Here is a 15,472-nt window from a genome sequence, read left to right on the forward strand (position 1 = left end):
TTGGGTCTAAGCCCTCACCCCCACCAAATCCATAAAATAATCCCTATTTTCCCCGATATGCCCCAGTTCCAGAGCGCCTCTTGATCTGCCATCGAGTACAGGCTCGAGGGACCAGGAAGCATCACTGGCTCCTTTTACAGAACCACAATAGGAAGGACCTTGGTGTCTGAAGGGGCAGGGGCACCCCTCCTGCCTTCCAGGTGAGGCAGAATTGCTGGTCACAGACCCTCAGCCCAGGGGAGACCACAGGAGCACTTGCTAAGGACCTGGTCCAGGCCTCACCTGCCCCAACCGGGGAGCCTCAGGTCCAGCCTCCTTAGAGACCTTGGGTGGAGAGCTGGGCTCTGCTACCTGGGAGCCTGCTCAGGATACAGCCTGGCACCTGCGTCACCCAATGGCCCTGGGGGCACAGCTTCCCTTAGAGTAAGGCACAGGAGCAGGCCCACTGGGCATGCCCAGGGCACCATCTGAGAAGGGAGTACAGTTCTGGCCTGGGTGGCATCTACTGTGAGAGCTGGAGGGCCAGGAAGGAGGGCCCCACCTCTCAGGGCCAGAGCTAAACTCACCCTGCATCTCCCACTCTTGGAGACTAGCAGGGCCAGGCCAAGTCCCCAGGGTCAGCTCAGCCCTGAGGAGGGCGGGTGGAGGGTGGGGGCGGGACCAGGGCTGGGCCCCAGGTGGCGGGAGTGGGCGGCACCTACTGGGCTCTGCCTGTGTGCCAGCCTCACTCACCCATCATTTAGTACTTGCTGTCACTTTGCCATCACTTGGCCCTCATCATCACTTCTCCCTCACCATCACTGCCCAAGGTAGGTCTGATGGACGGGTGGTCCCTGAGGCTGAGCGGGGAACTGAGGCCCGGGGTTCCGAGACTTGCCCTGGTCTCACTGAGCTGACCTGGACAGACCTAACCCAAGACGAGACACCTCTGCCTGTGTGTCTTTCAGCCCAGGGCAGCCGCAGAGTATCCCAAGGGACCAAGCCAGATGCTGAGGAGGACCCCTCTGTCTGCGGGCAGAGTAGGGTGGGGCAGCCCACAGGAAGGGGAGCGGAGTTTGCCCCTGCAGTGCCTGCCAAGTACCTGGGGGGGGGGGGGGGGTGCAAGTTGAGGGGCAGGCAGGGTGCATGGGGCTGCAAAGCCAGGCTCAGCTGCACACAGGTAGGGCCAGGTGGCAGCAAAGGGGATTGTGTATAGGACCACTACCACCTCCAGACTGCAACGCCCCGCACCCCCCAAATGCACGTAGTTGTCCACGTGAGAGCCTGCTCTGGGGGTTGAAACTTGGGGTCTCTGGAAGAGAAGCCACTGCACACCCCCTCTTAGATGCCCGTCAGAGCCGCCCCACCTCCCTGGGCTCTCACCCTCGCTCCCAGCTGTCCCACAGCCGCTCCCAGTCTGGCCACTTTCCCCAACCACCACAAAGACCAGGGCCCATCCCCCCCTCCCAGGATGGAGACCGTCCACCGTCTGCAGCAGGCAGGGTCACGCTCCTGTCAGCCTGCGGCCTCCCGGCCCACCCTCCCAGTCAGGAAAGCCAGTCCCCTGGCTCTCAGACTCAGGGATGAAGTAATGAGGCTCCCTGGGCTGCTGGAGTGGGGAGGCAACAAGTGACTTGCCCTCACGTGTCCCAAACTAGGTGGTCTCCTGGGGGACTCGTGGCTTTACCAAGCAGGTTCACAAAGTAGCCCCTGCAGTTTGTGAAGCTCCAGGGGAGACACTGGGCAACAGATGTACCTATTCCGAGTCTGGATCTACTGATCCCCCAAGATCCCCAATATCCCCAGCCCCCAACCAGAGATGCAAAGTGCAGTCAAATCTCCTAGCCCAGGGATTAAGTTGCATTCAGTGGGGGCTTTGCCCATGCAAAGCACGGGAGGCTCACAACAGGGCCCGGCAGGGTCCCGTGCCTTACATGACAGTCCAAGCTCCACCTCTGCAACCAGTAGGGAGTGGGCCTCACAGTTGGAAGGTGGGGGGACTGGTATAGCTTCCTGGGAACCTGTTTGTGCTGTGCCAGCCCTGCTACCTCCCCAGCAGAGACAGTGCCCCAAACCTCTGCAACCCAGAGGCTCAGCCTTGGTAAGGCTTTGATCAGATGAGGATGCAGCTCCAAGGGTAGAAAGTTCCCTCTGCAGTTAATTAGCCCCTTGGGGCAGGGCGGTCCAGGCACATGGGACCTCATTAGTGGGGCCTCACATCCAGGCCCTGCACCCCGTACTGCACGAGCTGGTGGTGTAGCCCCCAGGGACAACCCCAGACAGCAGTTTGGGTGTTAGTGTGCAAGGATGGGGCCCCTCCCTCCTTTCGTGTGGAGGTCTCACCAGTGGGGAGGGACCACCTGGGGGTGATTAAAGGCCAACAGCCCCGAGGCTCTGTTACTTCTTCCCATGTCTTCCCACCCCAGGCTGGCTACTTCCGAAGCCCCCGACGCCATGGAGGAGTGGGATGTGCCCCAGATGAAGAAGGAGGTCGAGAGCCTCAAGTATCAGCTGGCCTTCAAAAGGGAGATGTCATCCAAGACCATTCCTGAGTGAGTCCCCAGACCGAGCCTCGGCCTCACCCCAGCCAGGGCCGGCTGCTGATTTGCATATCACTTCCCCGCCCTGCACTCATCTGCATAAGCCAAGATCTATCACTCTCACAGCCACTGGGCAGCTCTGAGGGCCTGCTGCCTACCTGCTCAACCCCATCTCCCCACCCACAGGCTTCTCAAGTGGATTGAGGACGGCATCCCCAAGGACCCCTTCCTGAACCCTGATCTCATGAAGAACAACCCGTGGGTGGAAAAGGGCAAGTGTGCCATCCTGTGAGACCCCCACACTCCCGGGTTCATGCCTCTTTGTGAAAAGGACAACTCTGTCAAGGTGTGACTTTTATAAAAACTTCCGGGGGTGTCTGTGCTTTTGTATATTTTCTAACAGAGAAAGCAATGCTGGGCATCTAGCGTGGATCTGGGGCCAGACGCAGACGTCAGGTTATCTGGGAAGGACACTTGGGCATCTGGTGTAAATCTGGGCATCGGCATGGGTCTGGGTGTCCACGTGGACCACAGCGCCAGGCATGACCCTGGTCGAGTGTGGCCTGGGGTGTCTGGGGTGACTCAGCTATAGCAGGTCCCTGATATGCAGGCTGCGTCGCACGGCGTTGGAGACGCCCTCTTTGAAGCGGAACCAGACGTCACTCCTGCCCACCGCAGTGCCCATGCGCCACTCCACTGCGTCCGTCTCTGGGGCTGTATCCTCTGTGGGGCCACAGGGTTGGTCTTCTGCCTGGCCCAGCCCCTCCCTCCACAGCTCCCACCCCACACACACCTGCGCTCAGGGCTGCTGCTCTCTTGATGACCACACGGCCGAAGAAGTCCCTCTCGGTCTGAAGAGGAGGGTGGTCAGGCTCATGGGAACAGACAGAGGACACGCCCCACCGCAAGGGGAGAGTGTCCCCTCGAATGAGGGGAAATGGGTCTCACGGCACCTCCAGACAGCGGCCCAGGGTGGGGAGTAGACACCTCCCCCAGCCCCTTCCCCTCATTCTGTGCTGCCCTGCTCAGCAAGTGTCCCCTCTGTCCCTCACCACCCTCATAGCTGCCAGCTCCATCGGGGCCAGGGCAGGAAGTACCAATAGAGCCCACCCTCCTGCCCAGGTGGGAAACAGCCCACGTGAAACCCTGCCCGGTCGAGTGGTAGGGGAGCTGCACCTCTACGTGGGCACCCAGAGCTTAGAACCAGGCTGCACCAAGGCCACACAGCCCCACCCTCACGGCCACCTTCTGGGCCCCAACCTGGTCCTCTAGGGCTTCTCTCTTCAGGATACGCTCCAGCCGCTGCTCATGGCTGCGTGGAGTGGGTAGCTGTGCCTCTTTTCCCCCAGCACCCCTCTGTGGACCTTTGGCCCTCGGGGGACTCTTGTCCGCCTGCAGAAGTGAATACAATGAGAGATGACGGGCAAGGCCAGTCCAAGGGCAGTGTCCACTCGGAAGACACTGCCCTACCAGGCACTGCTCTGCCCAAACCAGAGGTGGGCTCACCTGGGGGCTGTCGCCATCTCTGACCAAGGCCTCCGCCCGCCGCATCTTTTCCATTTCGATCTCACGGGCGATGAGCTGCTTCGCCTGGTAGGTGAGGGGCTTCCGGGCAGGCAGCTCAGGAAAGCGGCAGACCTCCTCCAAGTTCCTGCTCAAGGTGGGCAGGGCAGGACACCCGGGCACCCACTCAGTGGTGATGGGCGGGGGCAACTCACACCACCACCAAATGCCAAAATTGAAAAGCTGCAGGGTACGGCTTTGCCATGCCCCAGCCCCAGGCCAGCAAAGGGATTATCCCTGAACCTCAGTTTCCTCAGCTGTGTGTGGCCGTGAGACGGGACCTCCTACCTCCCTGGGGAGGGAACAAGAACACGTGGCAAGTCTGGGCCAGTGCTCAGGAACCACCGTCACTGCCTCCTCGCCATCGACACGGAGGAGCATCTGCATCCCAGACGCACTGGGGGCCCTGCGGAGCAGCAGGACCCCAGGGCAGCGCTCCATCCCCACAGCCATCTCAGGACAAGGAAACAATGCCCTCGGGAGCACGAGGGTCCTCTAGGGAAGCTCCCAGGGCACACTCGGGCAGTGAGAGGTTCTGCAGTAAACCTCAGGTCCTGGAGCTCTGCCCAGCCTAAGGGCCCACTTCACAGTCAACATGAGGGCAGGAGCTGAGCAGGGATGCCAATCCCCAACTTCTGACAAATGGGGACACTGAGACTCACACACCTCACCAAGGCGACGCTTTCCAACTCCCAGCCCAGCCCCCCGGCACCCCCATTCCAGGTGGCGCACAGACTCACGGCTCCAGCCTGTAGACATACTGCCCATCAGGCGTGCGCTCCTGGCGGTAAGTGAGGCTGTAGGCAAGCATGGTGCCCACGAGGGTAGCCAGTTGCAGCTTCTCACGGGCACTGTACAGCTGTGTGCTCACCTGTGGGCAAGTACGCAACAGGCAGGAATGCTAAACACACCCAAGAGCCCAGTTCTGCTGGGAGCCACGCCCTCCCCTCTTGGGTAAGGCACTCACAGGGCGAAGCTTAGGCATAAGGATGTCCAGCAGCAGGCAGAAGGTGTCCAGGACAAGGGTCTGCCGTGCCATTCGGCTGCGGGTGGCTGGTGCAACACCAGACACCAGCGTCTGGATCAGGTTCTGCATCTGACTTATCCGGTTCTGGGCCTGGGGTGGAGGACAACCAGAACCAGATCAGGCAGGACACCCCCAGAGCCCGGGCCCAGCCCCAACAGGGGCAGGGTGCAGGGCACACCTCCTGCTGGCTGCTGGGGAAGGCAATCCTCGGCACATGGCTGGAGGCGAACAGCAGGTGGAAGGCCACGGGCAGGAAGGGCTGATAGCGCAGCAACTGGAAGCTCTGGCTGTGGTAGGCGGCCTGGCCCAGCAGGTCCTCAAAGGCCAGCCAGTCGAGGGCCACACACACGGTGCCGAGGCTGGAGTCCCGCAGGCGCAGGCGCAGGAAGTTGTCAAACAGGCCCTGTGGGCGGTATGACCCTGAGCCCCTCCGGCACCGTGGCTCCCCCATAGGGGGCCCTCACCGGGCCCGGCACTGCCCATCTGCCCAGCCGAGTCCGGGGTCTCAGGACAGCAGCAAACGCCAGTGAGTGGCCACAGATCACTGAGTGGGGGACCAGGAGGGCCCACCTGCTGCCCCACTCTGGTTTCACCAAGACCTGGGATGTACAGAAAAGAACCCCCACCCTCACCCCTACATACAAGAAGTTCTGTCCACAGAACTGAGGGACGAGCCCCCACTCTCCTCCCATGAGGAAGTCCCGCCCTCCTGCTACTGCTCTGTCCTCCTCACCGTGGATTTCTGGATTTGCATGGGTCCCTGACCACTACCCCAAAGCAGCTTAGAGATACAGCTTAAGTTGGGCTTTTGGGGTAGAGGGACATATCTGCCGCCTGCTCAGATAGGCCAAAATCCCCACCTGCCCTCTAGCCCACATGTCCCCATTCCCGCAGCTCATGTGCAGAATCAAGCCCCCCCCCGCGTCTGCCGGGTCACTGGATCGGGCTGCCCAGCTGCTCCTGCTGTCTCTCCTGTTGGTTCCCAACTGGCAGCCAGTGATCCCATCAATCAACGCCCCACACCCCCATCCCCAGCCCACTGCCTCTGCCTCCTCGCCCACGCTGGTGGCCATTCCCCTACTACCTAGCACTAGCCAGCCCCTCCTCCGGCCCTCTGCCCTGTTCACAGGCCCTGCAGAGGGCTCCCTGATGCTGTTTCCGCCCCGCCTCACTCCCACCCCACCTGCTTCTCCTGGAGCCTGGCATTACCTGAACCGTCTCCTATTCACTGGGAACAAAAGAACACACCCCCACCCCACGCCCTGAGAAGAAGGTTCAGGTAGAGTGTGGTTACCTGGACTACTTTCTCGTGCTCGCCCGCAGAGGTAGCCACATGCAGGATGTGGTAGAACCGCTCTGCAGCCATGGTCAGGGGTGCCTCGGCAGCCTGGTGCCCTGAGCCCGTGAGCCCATCGCCCAGCAGGAGCGTGTGGGGAGGCAGAGTGGGGTCCTGGCCCACACGTCTCCTGCAGAGGGGGTGCTGAGGCTGGAGTGGAGCCCCCACCCACCTTCTTCCTCCTGGCAGCACCCTCCCAACCCGAGATGGCCCGAGGAAGGGGCAGTGGGGGAGGCTGAAGCACAGCCTTGAAAGCAGGGCCCAGGCAGGTCTGGGCCTGTTGGCAAAGGGGGGCCAGACTGCACATGTGGGGTTTGGTGTCCAGGGCCAGGGCACCACAGATGTCCAGGTGGAGGCTGGACCACCCGCTCATTCTGTCGCCCCATCTACCTCTGGGCCCGGGGCAGCTGGAAGACCTCCTGCCACACGGAGAACAGCCCCTTGCGCTGGTCCTTGAGGCCGACTCGTGTGGTCTGCACGGCCCGGACACTCAGCTCCCGCTGGCCCCGCCCGTGCAGGAACTGGACAGAGGGTGTGGGAGGTGAGAGATCATGGACCCCTGCCCCTCCCCACCACAGCCGGTGTCCCCCTACTCACCTGCAGGGTGTTGATGCAGGCACGAATATCATTGTCCGTCTTCTCACACAGGGCTGCCAAGGCACCCGGGTCAGCCTGCAGGCCCTGTCGTAGGGAGATCTGCAGGAGACGAGAGCATGGGTATCTACATCCCCTCCCAACGCCCCCTTATGGCCACGTCCTCCCTGGAAACAGGTGAGTAGCTGCTCTTGTCCTAGAGGAGACAATGGTTGCATGCCCTATGAACTGGTCTTGTTCCCTGCTAGGGACCACCCACCACCAGAGACCAAAGTGACCCAGTCACCCTTCACCCTCAGGACCTGGGCCAGCTGGGGTAGGGGTAGTAGCAGTGACAGCAGCAAAGGGGATGGGGCCCTGGATGCAAGAGGGAAGGAGAGGGAAGGCCATATCCACACCCCATCATGAGATAGGTGGCCTGGGCTCTGCCCCCCCCCCCCCCCCCCACAGACCTCCTGCAGCCGCTGCACGAGTCTAGCGGGCACTGTAGGTGGAAAGTGAAGCAGCAAAGCCTGCTGTTTCAGCTGTCGCAGAGAGGGCGCAAACCTGCGGGATGGGCACAGAGTGTGGGGGAAACCACCCTGCCAGATCCCAGCCTCAAATCCACCGGGGTCCTCCACCCCCCTGTGGAAGCCCCGCCCAGTGAAACACCCTCAGGCCCCCATCCACCCCCCTGCCCAAACTACTCACTGGTCATTACAGATACAGATGACTGGTCTCATCAAGACACCCCCCTCTGGCCGCAGCCGCCGCCCCTCACCGGCCAGCATGGCCAGACTCCCTGGCTTCGCCTCCTTCGGGCCCTTGCGCTCAATGATGCTGAGGAGTACGTTGATGGCAGCCTGCGGGAAGGTGCAGAGGATGTGGTGAGCCACAGTCCCCACTGCCCGCCCACCCACCAGTCAGGCCCCCTGGCTCACCGTGGAGGCCCCATCGATCTCGTCAATGACCAGGCAGTTGGGCTTCCCACCAGCACCCAGCACTGACTCCATCTGTGTCGCTGCCTCAATGTGTGTGCGGAAGGCCTCGGGGCTGCGGTCGTCACTGGAACCATGGAGCAGGGGAAGGGCCATCAGGGCAGCTGTGGTCTGGGCAGGGCAGCAGCCAGTGGCAGCAGCCAGTGGCCATCCTGGCAGGATGATCTCCCAGTGTGGCCAAGCTGCCACACTTACACCTTGAAGCTAGTGCAAGCGGAGAGCCTGCAACATGGCTGCCCCAAATCCCAGAGACCCAAGGACCCCAGCCCCGCCTCTAACCCACCAGTCTCCCAGACTCAACCAGACACATGAGGATAGACGAGAGCCCCAGAGACCAGGCCTTCTCTTCCACTCACCTTGCATTCATTTCCACCACACAGTACCCAGCATGCTTTGCTATTACATGGGCCAGGGTGGTCTTGCCCAGCCCAGGGGGTCCACACAGCAGCGCCACCTGCAGCCGAGACACGAAAACAAGCTGCAAGCTGCACCACATTTAGGTCTTCACAGCCCCACTACTAAGGCTGCTAATCCTGTCCTGTGAAGCTTGGTGCTGAGGAATGTCCTCCCTACCTCACCTGTCACTAGGTGAGGACCCAGCATGTTTGTGGCTCTGAAGCAGCACTTTAGAATGAGAAAGCCCTGAATAAAGCCAGTGACGGGGAGGCCTGACAGGAACACATCTGTTACTGATGTGACTGACCCCCCAAACCACCCACTGTCCATCACAATCACCCTTTGGGAGGCACAGGGCCCTTCGAGAGACACTGACTTTACCTAAGTCATTAAAAGAACAACTCAAGTCTCACTCACGTCGCTGACACCCCACACCAACACATCATGCCCACAGCCATGGAGGCGGTAAATGTGCGGTGGCCCCCAGATGTACAAAGGCACCAGCCAGTGAGTATAACCCCGGGCTCAGGGGTGTATACAGTGCAGACAGGAAGGGCTCACTTTCTGCCGGGGCCGCCGGCTCTGGTCCAGCTCAGCCTCCAGCATCTCCTCCAACACCTGCTCGTGGCTTTTCCACTTGCTGGTGGTTGTGGCCTCCTTGCCAGCCCGGGCTGACTCCACACTGGGCCTGGGCTTCCGGGCCGGCCGCTCTTGGCCAAACACCACCTGGTCCCACAGCTTCAGCCACTTGAGGAGGCAGCGGTTGGTGAACTGTGGGAAAGGAGGCATTGCCTGGGGGACCACCAGTGCCAGGGACCCACCACATCTGTCCCTCTAGCTGACATAAGCCCAAGGACACGCACATGGAAGCTGAGGCTGAACAGCAAGTGACCAACACCCACTAACTCTGCTGGTGAGTGGCAAAGTGGTGTTCACTGAGGGGCCTCCATCCCCACAGTCCTGGTCCTGACCCCTCCAGGAGCCCCCACCATACCCAGGGGCATCCCACCCAGGGACATCAGCTGCTAAAAGGAAAGAAAACAGAAGCTCCAGGCATGGGGTGCTATGGATCCCCAGCCTGTGTTATAGGTGACCAACAGCAAGCTGGCCCTGTGCTGGCCTGTTTCCCCACCTACCATTCAGCAAGACAGACCAGAGCCGTGCCCTTCCTTCTGACAGCCCCGTGGGCAAGCAATATGTTATTTGGCTGGACCCTGAATTCCCTTCTCTCAACAACAAGAAAGCCAGTCAGTTAAGCAAGTACAAAGTCTCACATCATCACTGAGCAGCTCAGTGTAGCGCTGGGGTGCAAACTCATCCACCCAGAGGCAGTGCTGGGAGTCATCTTGGCTGTCGGCTGACACCTCCTCAGGAACCTCCTGCTCCGCCTCCTCTGTCCTGAGGCTGAAGAACACCGTGCCCTGAGCTGCCCTGCCTCAACTCCAGCAGGGATTACCGCTCACCCAGAATTCAGGCTGGCAGTCAACAGTTCAAGAACCAATGAGGTTCCCAGGAGCAAAAGGACCCAGTGAATCACCTGTGGAGTGTATCTGAGAGCCGCTGGGCCTCTTCGAGTGACCGCTGCCGTCGCTGTACACAGGAGGAGTTTCAATCAGGATGGCTCAGACAGCCACGGTCACCCCAGGGCTACATCACCCCTCCCAGCAAACCCCAGCAGACCCCACCTCACTGTCAACCTGTTCCTTCAGAGAGGTGAAGGACACACCCAGCAGATCCAGCTGGCCACGTCCACGCCACTGGATGTCCAAGAAAGGGCTCTGGGGGAGGGAGAGTAGCAGTCACCTCTGGACGCCCTCCTAGGTAGGTCACAGGGCTACCCACGAACCCCTCCCAACAATGCTCCGGGACCCAGGTGGCATTCCCGAGCAGCAGCAGGCCTAGGGATAGAAGAGCTCCCTCTCTACCCAGGGACTCAAAAAGGAAGAGCTATTGGGGAGGGGGGCAGCTCAAAGGAAGTGAAGAAAAGTGGAGGAGGAAAAAAAGGGGAAAAAGGAGAGAGAGAGAGTGCCCCTTAAGTCAAGTAAATTCCCTGAGCAGTCCCCAGGGTCCCAGTGTGGATATGCTGCCCGGGACCCTTTCCTGGGCAGCATGAAGCCTGCCAATCCCATAGGAAGGCTGTGGCCAGCTTAGCTAAGCCCCATGGCCAAACGGCACCCACCTGTACCCCAGTGCCCACTGGGTCAGCCCGTAGCACCAGAAAGGCCCGGTCACCACCCGTGGAAGTCACATTGATGTAGTCCTCCAGGACAGGGGGTCGCCTCAGGACCGGGTTACGAGTGGCTGGCGAGGCTGGTATAAGACCCATGTCAGCTTCAGCATCCACAGTTCTGAGAAAAAAAAAAAAAAACAGAGCTGTCTTGGGACTCTTGCCTCCTGTTACCCTCAGGCCAGAGGACCAGATCCACCCTCTGCTACCAAGCCTTCCCACAGGCCTGCAGCCCCAGGCTTGGGAACCTGTGTGAGGAATGAGACCCTCCTATGACCTGGGACACCTGTGCCCAAGCTACACACCCCTTGCCCCACAGCTCAGCAGGGACCTCAGGACTCGGTGGGGGGGTGATGTCCTGAGGAGGAGAATCAGGAAGCAGCAACTCTTCCATCTCATCCTGCTCGAAGTTCAACCTCTTGACTGCCTCCAGCCTGGGCCGCTTGACCCTGGGACCTGGGGAGACACACACTCTGGGAAGAAACAGAGGCACCCCACTCCTGCATCATCACACCCCACCCTGTGGGGACTGCAGACATACTGAGGGGCGGGGATCGGTCCCTCTGCACGGCAGTGGCCAGCTGCCTCTTGCTGGCACCGCATTTGCGGTTCCCTGAAGGTCCAACTGGAGAGCCGAGAGCTGCAGCGTCCCCTCTAGCTATGGCCTCCTCAAACGTCCGCCGGCGCCGGCCCCTGGATGGTGATAGGGCCGCTGTCCCTGCTGGGAGAGAAGATTCACGGCAACCGCCTCAGCGCAGCCGACATCGACAGAGAGCTGCCCTGACGCTGAAAGGCCCTTCTCTCTCAGATGCGCCCCCGCCCCAGGTCACGGCTGCCTCCAGCCGTCGCTCTCCTACCCTCCTCCGAGTACCCATCCCCGCCGCGGCGTGAACCCGGGCCCACCTTCCAGCTCGGCCAGCACCTCGAGCTCGGCAGCGAACTGGCTGTGGAAGTCGTCCTCGACGCCGTACAGCTCCCGCTCGTAGTCCTCCATGGCCACGCGGACCAGCGGACTCCTCTAGGCTCACCATCCACTCCGAACCTCCCGCTACAGCACCGCGCGACGCTCCCGCCTGCAGCGTCCCAGCGCCGCCAATCAACGGCCGGAGTCCCGAACAGTGCTCGTCATTGGTCAGTGGGCGGGTTGGGGCGTAAGCGTGGCTGCGCGCGCAGGTCGAGTGGGGCTGTGTTATTGCTTAGACTCGCCGCTGCAGGTCTCGGGACCTCACCATTGGCCCTCATGGCCGTCCGTCTGGAAGCGTGGGCGGGGCTGCGCGGGCTCCCTGGACTCGGAGAAACGCAGCTCTATGTAGTCCGCGGGCCTTCGGTCGCAAGGCGCCGGGACGCGGAGGCGGGATCCGGAGCAAGTCTGCGGCATCCGGAGCCCTGACGACAGAGCCAGACATCAGGTCGGTTCCGGAGTGGGTGGAGTCGTGGGAGGAGCTTGCAGTAGTGGTCCTTCCGAACCCCTCGGCTTGTGCCCACACACGCAGGAAGTTGGGGCTTCTGCGGAGAGCAGGTAGGGGATGAGTGCCTGCGTAGTGGGATGTAGGTGGGCAAAGGTAGATTGCACCCAGTGCCTCTCACCCTTGCATCTTGCTGACCTGTGCCACCCCCGATGTGGTGGTGGGGGGGGGGGGGGGCGTAGTAACCTCTTTCTATGACCCTATCGCCACTCAGAAAAAGGTCCCAATCGCGCACTCCTGATCTGTTGGGAAGGGTCGGTGGGAACCGGCTGGAGAGCAAGACCGCTTCCCGGGACTTCGGAACTGCCCCATAGTCAGAGCAGCACTGGCTTCCCTCACCTTGGCTACACTCTCGTCGTATCTGACTCTCCTATTTGCTTCAGGGGTGAGAGTAGTAAGGGGCCCAGTGGATGCAGGCACAGGGGAGGTGCATATGCTTGCCTGACACAGACTCTGTGGCTTCAGATCCAGAACTGGGGAGAGCAGTAATTGTCCGTTCCCGTTGGGCAGAACCCTGACATGGGTTGGTCACCCCATGAACCACCACTTCATATGCTTGCCCTGCATTGCAGGCCCCTGCCATGGAGCCAGGCAGCATGGAGAACCTGTCCATCCTGTACCAGAGCCGTGACTTCCTGGTGGTGAACAAGCACTGGGATGTGCGCATCGATAGCAAGACGTGGAGGGAGACGTTGACCCTCCAGAAGCAGCTGCGGCACCACTTCCCAGAGCTGGCTGACCCAGACACCTACTATGGCTTCAGGTGTGTAGGAGTGCAACACAGGCAGCTCAGGGCAGCTTCCACTGGAGGGAAGTGGCCACCACCAGCCCAGCCACTTCTTTTCCTTTGCTCTGTGCCAGGTTCTGCCACCAACTGGATTTCTCCACCAGCGGAGCACTCTGTGTGGCTCTAAATAAGGCAGCTGCAGGCAGTGCTTACAAGTGCTTCAAGGAGCGGCGTGTCACCAAGGCTTACCTGGCTCTGGTAAGGGCCAGGGCATGGGGCCTCCAGTGCTCAGCCCGCTTTGGCAGGCCCTGAGTGTCAGGGAGCCTCCCCTGCCTTGCAGGTTCGGGGGCACATCCAGGAGAGCCGGATGACCATCAGCTATGCCATTGGCAGGAACAACACAGAGGGTCGGGCCCACACCATGTGCATCGAGGGCACCCAGGGTACAGTGGGCAAGGGGGCAGGGGCCACGGGGCATGTTTCACCCAGAGAGACCTTTGGTGAGTAGGGCCAGCCCCAGACAACGGACTTGTGCTGGCATGGACTGGGGCCCCAGGGCTGGCCTAACCAACCCTCATAGCCTCCCTTTCTCCTCCCCAGGCTGTGAGAACCCAAAACCAAGCCTCACGGAGCTGGTGGTCCTAGAACATGGCCTGTATGCAGGTGATCCTGTCTCCAAAGTGCTGCTGCAGCCCCTCACAGGTATGTTCAGGAGCAGGGGCCAGGAAGCTCCCCAGGCCGCTCACTTTCAACCGTGTCCTGCCCCTGGTGTGGTGGGTGCCTGATGTCGGCATTTTCTCAAGTAGCGCCTTGCAGCATCCTTGTTACACAGGGAAGGAAAGGGAGTCCCAGAGGCGGAGTAGCCTGACTGGGGCCACCCCAGCCATTGCTAGCAAAGCTGATCCTCTCCCAAACACTTAACTCTGCAACCTGCAGCCCTTGACCTACAAGTGGTCTTGCTGGTCTGGATGTGAAGCAGTGAGAAGTCTGGCCTGAGTTCTCCAGTGGACTGAGTCCACCCTGGCTCTGCCCTCACCAGAGGTGACCCCAAAAGTTGATTCCCATTCCGAGCTTTTACCCTTGTCTGTAGCAGGAAGCAGGGAGGGTTGCTGTCCCCGGGCAGTGCCTGAAGCAGTAGGTTAGCAGCTGGGATCAGTGGATGGTGATGGATGGTGATCGTGGAGTGGCACCCCCATCTCACTGACCCTCTCTCCCCACACAGGCCGGACACACCAGCTGCGTGTGCACTGCAGTGCCCTCAACCACCCCATTGTGGGGGACCTGACCTATGGGCAGGCCTCGGGTCGGGAGGAGCAACCGTTCCGCATGATGTTACATGCCTTCTACCTGCGGATCCCCACACAGACTGAGTGTGTGGAAGCCCGCACTCCGGACCCCTTCGTGCCTACCCTCGACGCCTGCTGGAGCCCTCACACTCTGGTACAGCCGTTGGACCAGCTTGTCCAGGTCCTGCAGGCTGCTCACGACCCTAAGCCCACAGAAGGGGACACTGGGCCCTGCAGCCCCTCCTCATGCCTGCCAGGGCCGGGCCGGCCCCCACCACACCCTGCCACTCCTCCTGAGACAGAGGCACAGCGGGCCTCATGCCTTCAGTGGTTGTCAGAGTGGACACTGGAGCCGGACAACTGAGAGTATGGGCCTGGTGTTGGGGTGCAGGCTGGAACTTCCAAGTGGATGGGGGCTGTGGGTCAGAACCCTAATCGTATCATCCCAAGGCACAGGTGTCCCAGCCACTGAGGACTGAGACTCCACCCCAAATGCAGCAGCCAAACCTGGAAAAGAACGGACAGGGCCAGCAGGGGGAGCCAGGCAGCCATGATTATGGAAGATGAAGGACTCATGGTGGTGGTACCAGCCCCCAGGGGAAACCTAGGCCTGTCTGTCGTCCCAGAATGTTTTTCTGGCTCCAAAGCTTCACCTCCAGGACCAGTTTTGTAGATTGTCTGAGGGTCACCCTGGAAAAGGAACTGGCCAGCCCTTTCCTGGGCAGGCTCCTCCTGGGCTCCTACTCCACCCTTAGAGCACCCTGCTCCCAATTCTGCTCAGACCCCCTGTGATATCACCCCAGTTCCACTGAGCCCTGCAAATCCTCACTTGTCCCCTGCCTGGCCAGTCCTGCTTTGTGCCTTGGCTTCTGCCAAACTCTGTCTGTAGGCCTCCTGCCTCCACCCACTTCCGGCTCATCACACATGGGGGAGGGTCTGTCTGTCCCTTGTGGCCTGACATAATGCTGCCTGGGGGGTCCTCCCACACAGCCACCCATTATTAGACTGCAGCCTGGGAGCCAGGGGAGCCCAGCCTCCACCTCTGTGCCCCATGACACGCCTGTATCACTCCAGCCACAACTGGGCTCCAGGACTTCAAATAAAAGCTCAGTGACTAATCTTGTGAACAACCATGAATAATTCTAATGTGGGGGGTCGGGGGAAGCCCAGACTTCTGCCCCCTTCCCTACACCAGGCAGAGCTTTGCCCCAAACTCCCCTGTAAGAGCCAGGACTGCCCTCCAGGCTGTGCCCCCGTGCAGTGAGCATCTGCCTGCCCTGCTGGGGAAAAGCTGGAGCACCCCTGGCCCTCCCAGCCGAAAGCATTGCAGCATCCGTCTAGTCTCCCAGGATCC

General features: G+C 60.9%; 3 protein-coding genes across 9 annotated transcripts; 2 read left to right on the plus strand and 1 right to left on the minus strand.

Moving 5' to 3' along the window:
• The first annotated feature begins 631 nt into the window (after positions 1 to 631).
• GNG13 (G protein subunit gamma 13) lies at positions 632 to 2,894 on the plus strand. The gene is made up of 3 exons (XM_028514197.2): positions 632 to 809; positions 2,406 to 2,531; positions 2,706 to 2,894. Exons 2-3 carry the CDS (start codon positions 2,434 to 2,436, stop codon positions 2,809 to 2,811), a joined length of 204 nt encoding a protein of 67 aa, XP_028369998.1. The 5' UTR covers positions 632 to 809; positions 2,406 to 2,433; the 3' UTR covers positions 2,812 to 2,894.
• CHTF18 (chromosome transmission fidelity factor 18) lies at positions 2,863 to 11,757 on the minus strand. 4 transcript variants are annotated; one of them, XM_036021107.1, is made up of 22 exons: positions 11,562 to 11,757; positions 11,181 to 11,360; positions 10,945 to 11,095; positions 10,592 to 10,760; positions 10,098 to 10,190; positions 9,950 to 10,002; positions 9,687 to 9,816; positions 8,974 to 9,183; positions 8,373 to 8,470; positions 7,960 to 8,083; positions 7,730 to 7,881; positions 7,492 to 7,585; positions 7,043 to 7,141; positions 6,836 to 6,966; positions 6,404 to 6,575; positions 5,288 to 5,512; positions 5,050 to 5,199; positions 4,823 to 4,953; positions 4,026 to 4,170; positions 3,780 to 3,911; positions 3,313 to 3,370; positions 2,863 to 3,242 (listed from the first exon to the last, which is right to left on the minus strand). In XM_036021107.1, the coding sequence occupies exons 1-22, from the start codon at positions 11,668 to 11,670 to the stop codon at positions 3,106 to 3,108; spliced, it is 2,943 nt and encodes a 980-aa protein (XP_035877000.1). In that variant the 5' UTR covers positions 11,671 to 11,757; the 3' UTR covers positions 2,863 to 3,105. The 4 variants fall into 4 exon arrangements, with proteins under 4 accessions (XP_035877000.1, XP_035877001.1, XP_028369980.1 ...); XM_036021108.1 differs by having other exon boundaries at positions 11,181 to 11,357; positions 11,543 to 11,757; XM_028514179.2 differs by having other exon boundaries at positions 11,543 to 11,757.
• A 208-nt stretch (positions 11,758 to 11,965) lies between these two features.
• RPUSD1 (RNA pseudouridine synthase domain containing 1) lies at positions 11,966 to 15,236 on the plus strand. Of its 4 annotated transcripts, none has more exons than XM_036021112.1 (6): positions 11,966 to 12,006; positions 12,678 to 12,868; positions 12,967 to 13,090; positions 13,173 to 13,275; positions 13,433 to 13,534; positions 14,055 to 15,236. In XM_036021112.1, exons 2-6 carry the CDS (start codon positions 12,687 to 12,689, stop codon positions 14,480 to 14,482), a joined length of 939 nt encoding a protein of 312 aa, XP_035877005.1. In that variant the 5' UTR covers positions 11,966 to 12,006; positions 12,678 to 12,686; the 3' UTR covers positions 14,483 to 15,236. The 4 variants fall into 4 exon arrangements, 3 of the variants coding, with proteins under 3 accessions (XP_035877005.1, XP_035877004.1, XP_028372398.1); XM_036021111.1 differs by having other exon boundaries at positions 11,994 to 12,187; XM_028516597.2 differs by having other exon boundaries at positions 11,996 to 12,158.
• Positions 15,237 to 15,472: the final 236 nt, after the last annotated feature.

The sequence above is a fragment of the Phyllostomus discolor genome, chromosome 3 (assembly GCF_004126475.2).
Source record: "Phyllostomus discolor isolate MPI-MPIP mPhyDis1 chromosome 3, mPhyDis1.pri.v3, whole genome shotgun sequence".
Lineage (NCBI taxonomy): Eukaryota > Metazoa > Chordata > Mammalia > Chiroptera > Phyllostomidae > Phyllostomus > Phyllostomus discolor.

Bases quoted from the DNA above. Each gene is read 5' to 3' on its own strand.
- GNG13 (XM_028514197.2), top strand. From the start codon at position 2,434: ATGGAGGAGTGGGATGTGCCCCAGATGAAGAAGGAGGTCGAGAGCCTC. The intron at 2,532-2,705 runs GTGAGTCCCCAG...CCCCACCCACAG, and splicing joins TCATCCAAGACCATTCCTGA to GCTTCTCAAGTGGATTGAGG.
- CHTF18 (XM_036021107.1), bottom strand. From the start codon at position 11,670: ATGGTGAGCCTAGAGGAGTCCGCTGGTCCGCGTGGCCATGGAGGACTA. The intron at 8,471-8,973 runs GTGAGCCCTTCC...TCTCGGCTGCAG, and splicing joins GCCGGCGGCCCCGGCAGAAA to GTGGCGCTGCTGTGTGGACC. The intron at 7,882-7,959 runs GTGAGCCAGGGG...ACCTTCCCGCAG, and splicing joins AGATCGATGGGGCCTCCACG to GCTGCCATCAACGTACTCCT.
- RPUSD1 (XM_036021112.1), top strand. From the start codon at position 12,687: ATGGAGCCAGGCAGCATGGAGAACCTGTCCATCCTGTACCAGAGCCGT. The intron at 12,869-12,966 runs GTGTGTAGGAGT...GCTCTGTGCCAG, and splicing joins GACACCTACTATGGCTTCAG to GTTCTGCCACCAACTGGATT. The intron at 13,091-13,172 runs GTAAGGGCCAGG...CCTGCCTTGCAG, and splicing joins CCAAGGCTTACCTGGCTCTG to GTTCGGGGGCACATCCAGGA.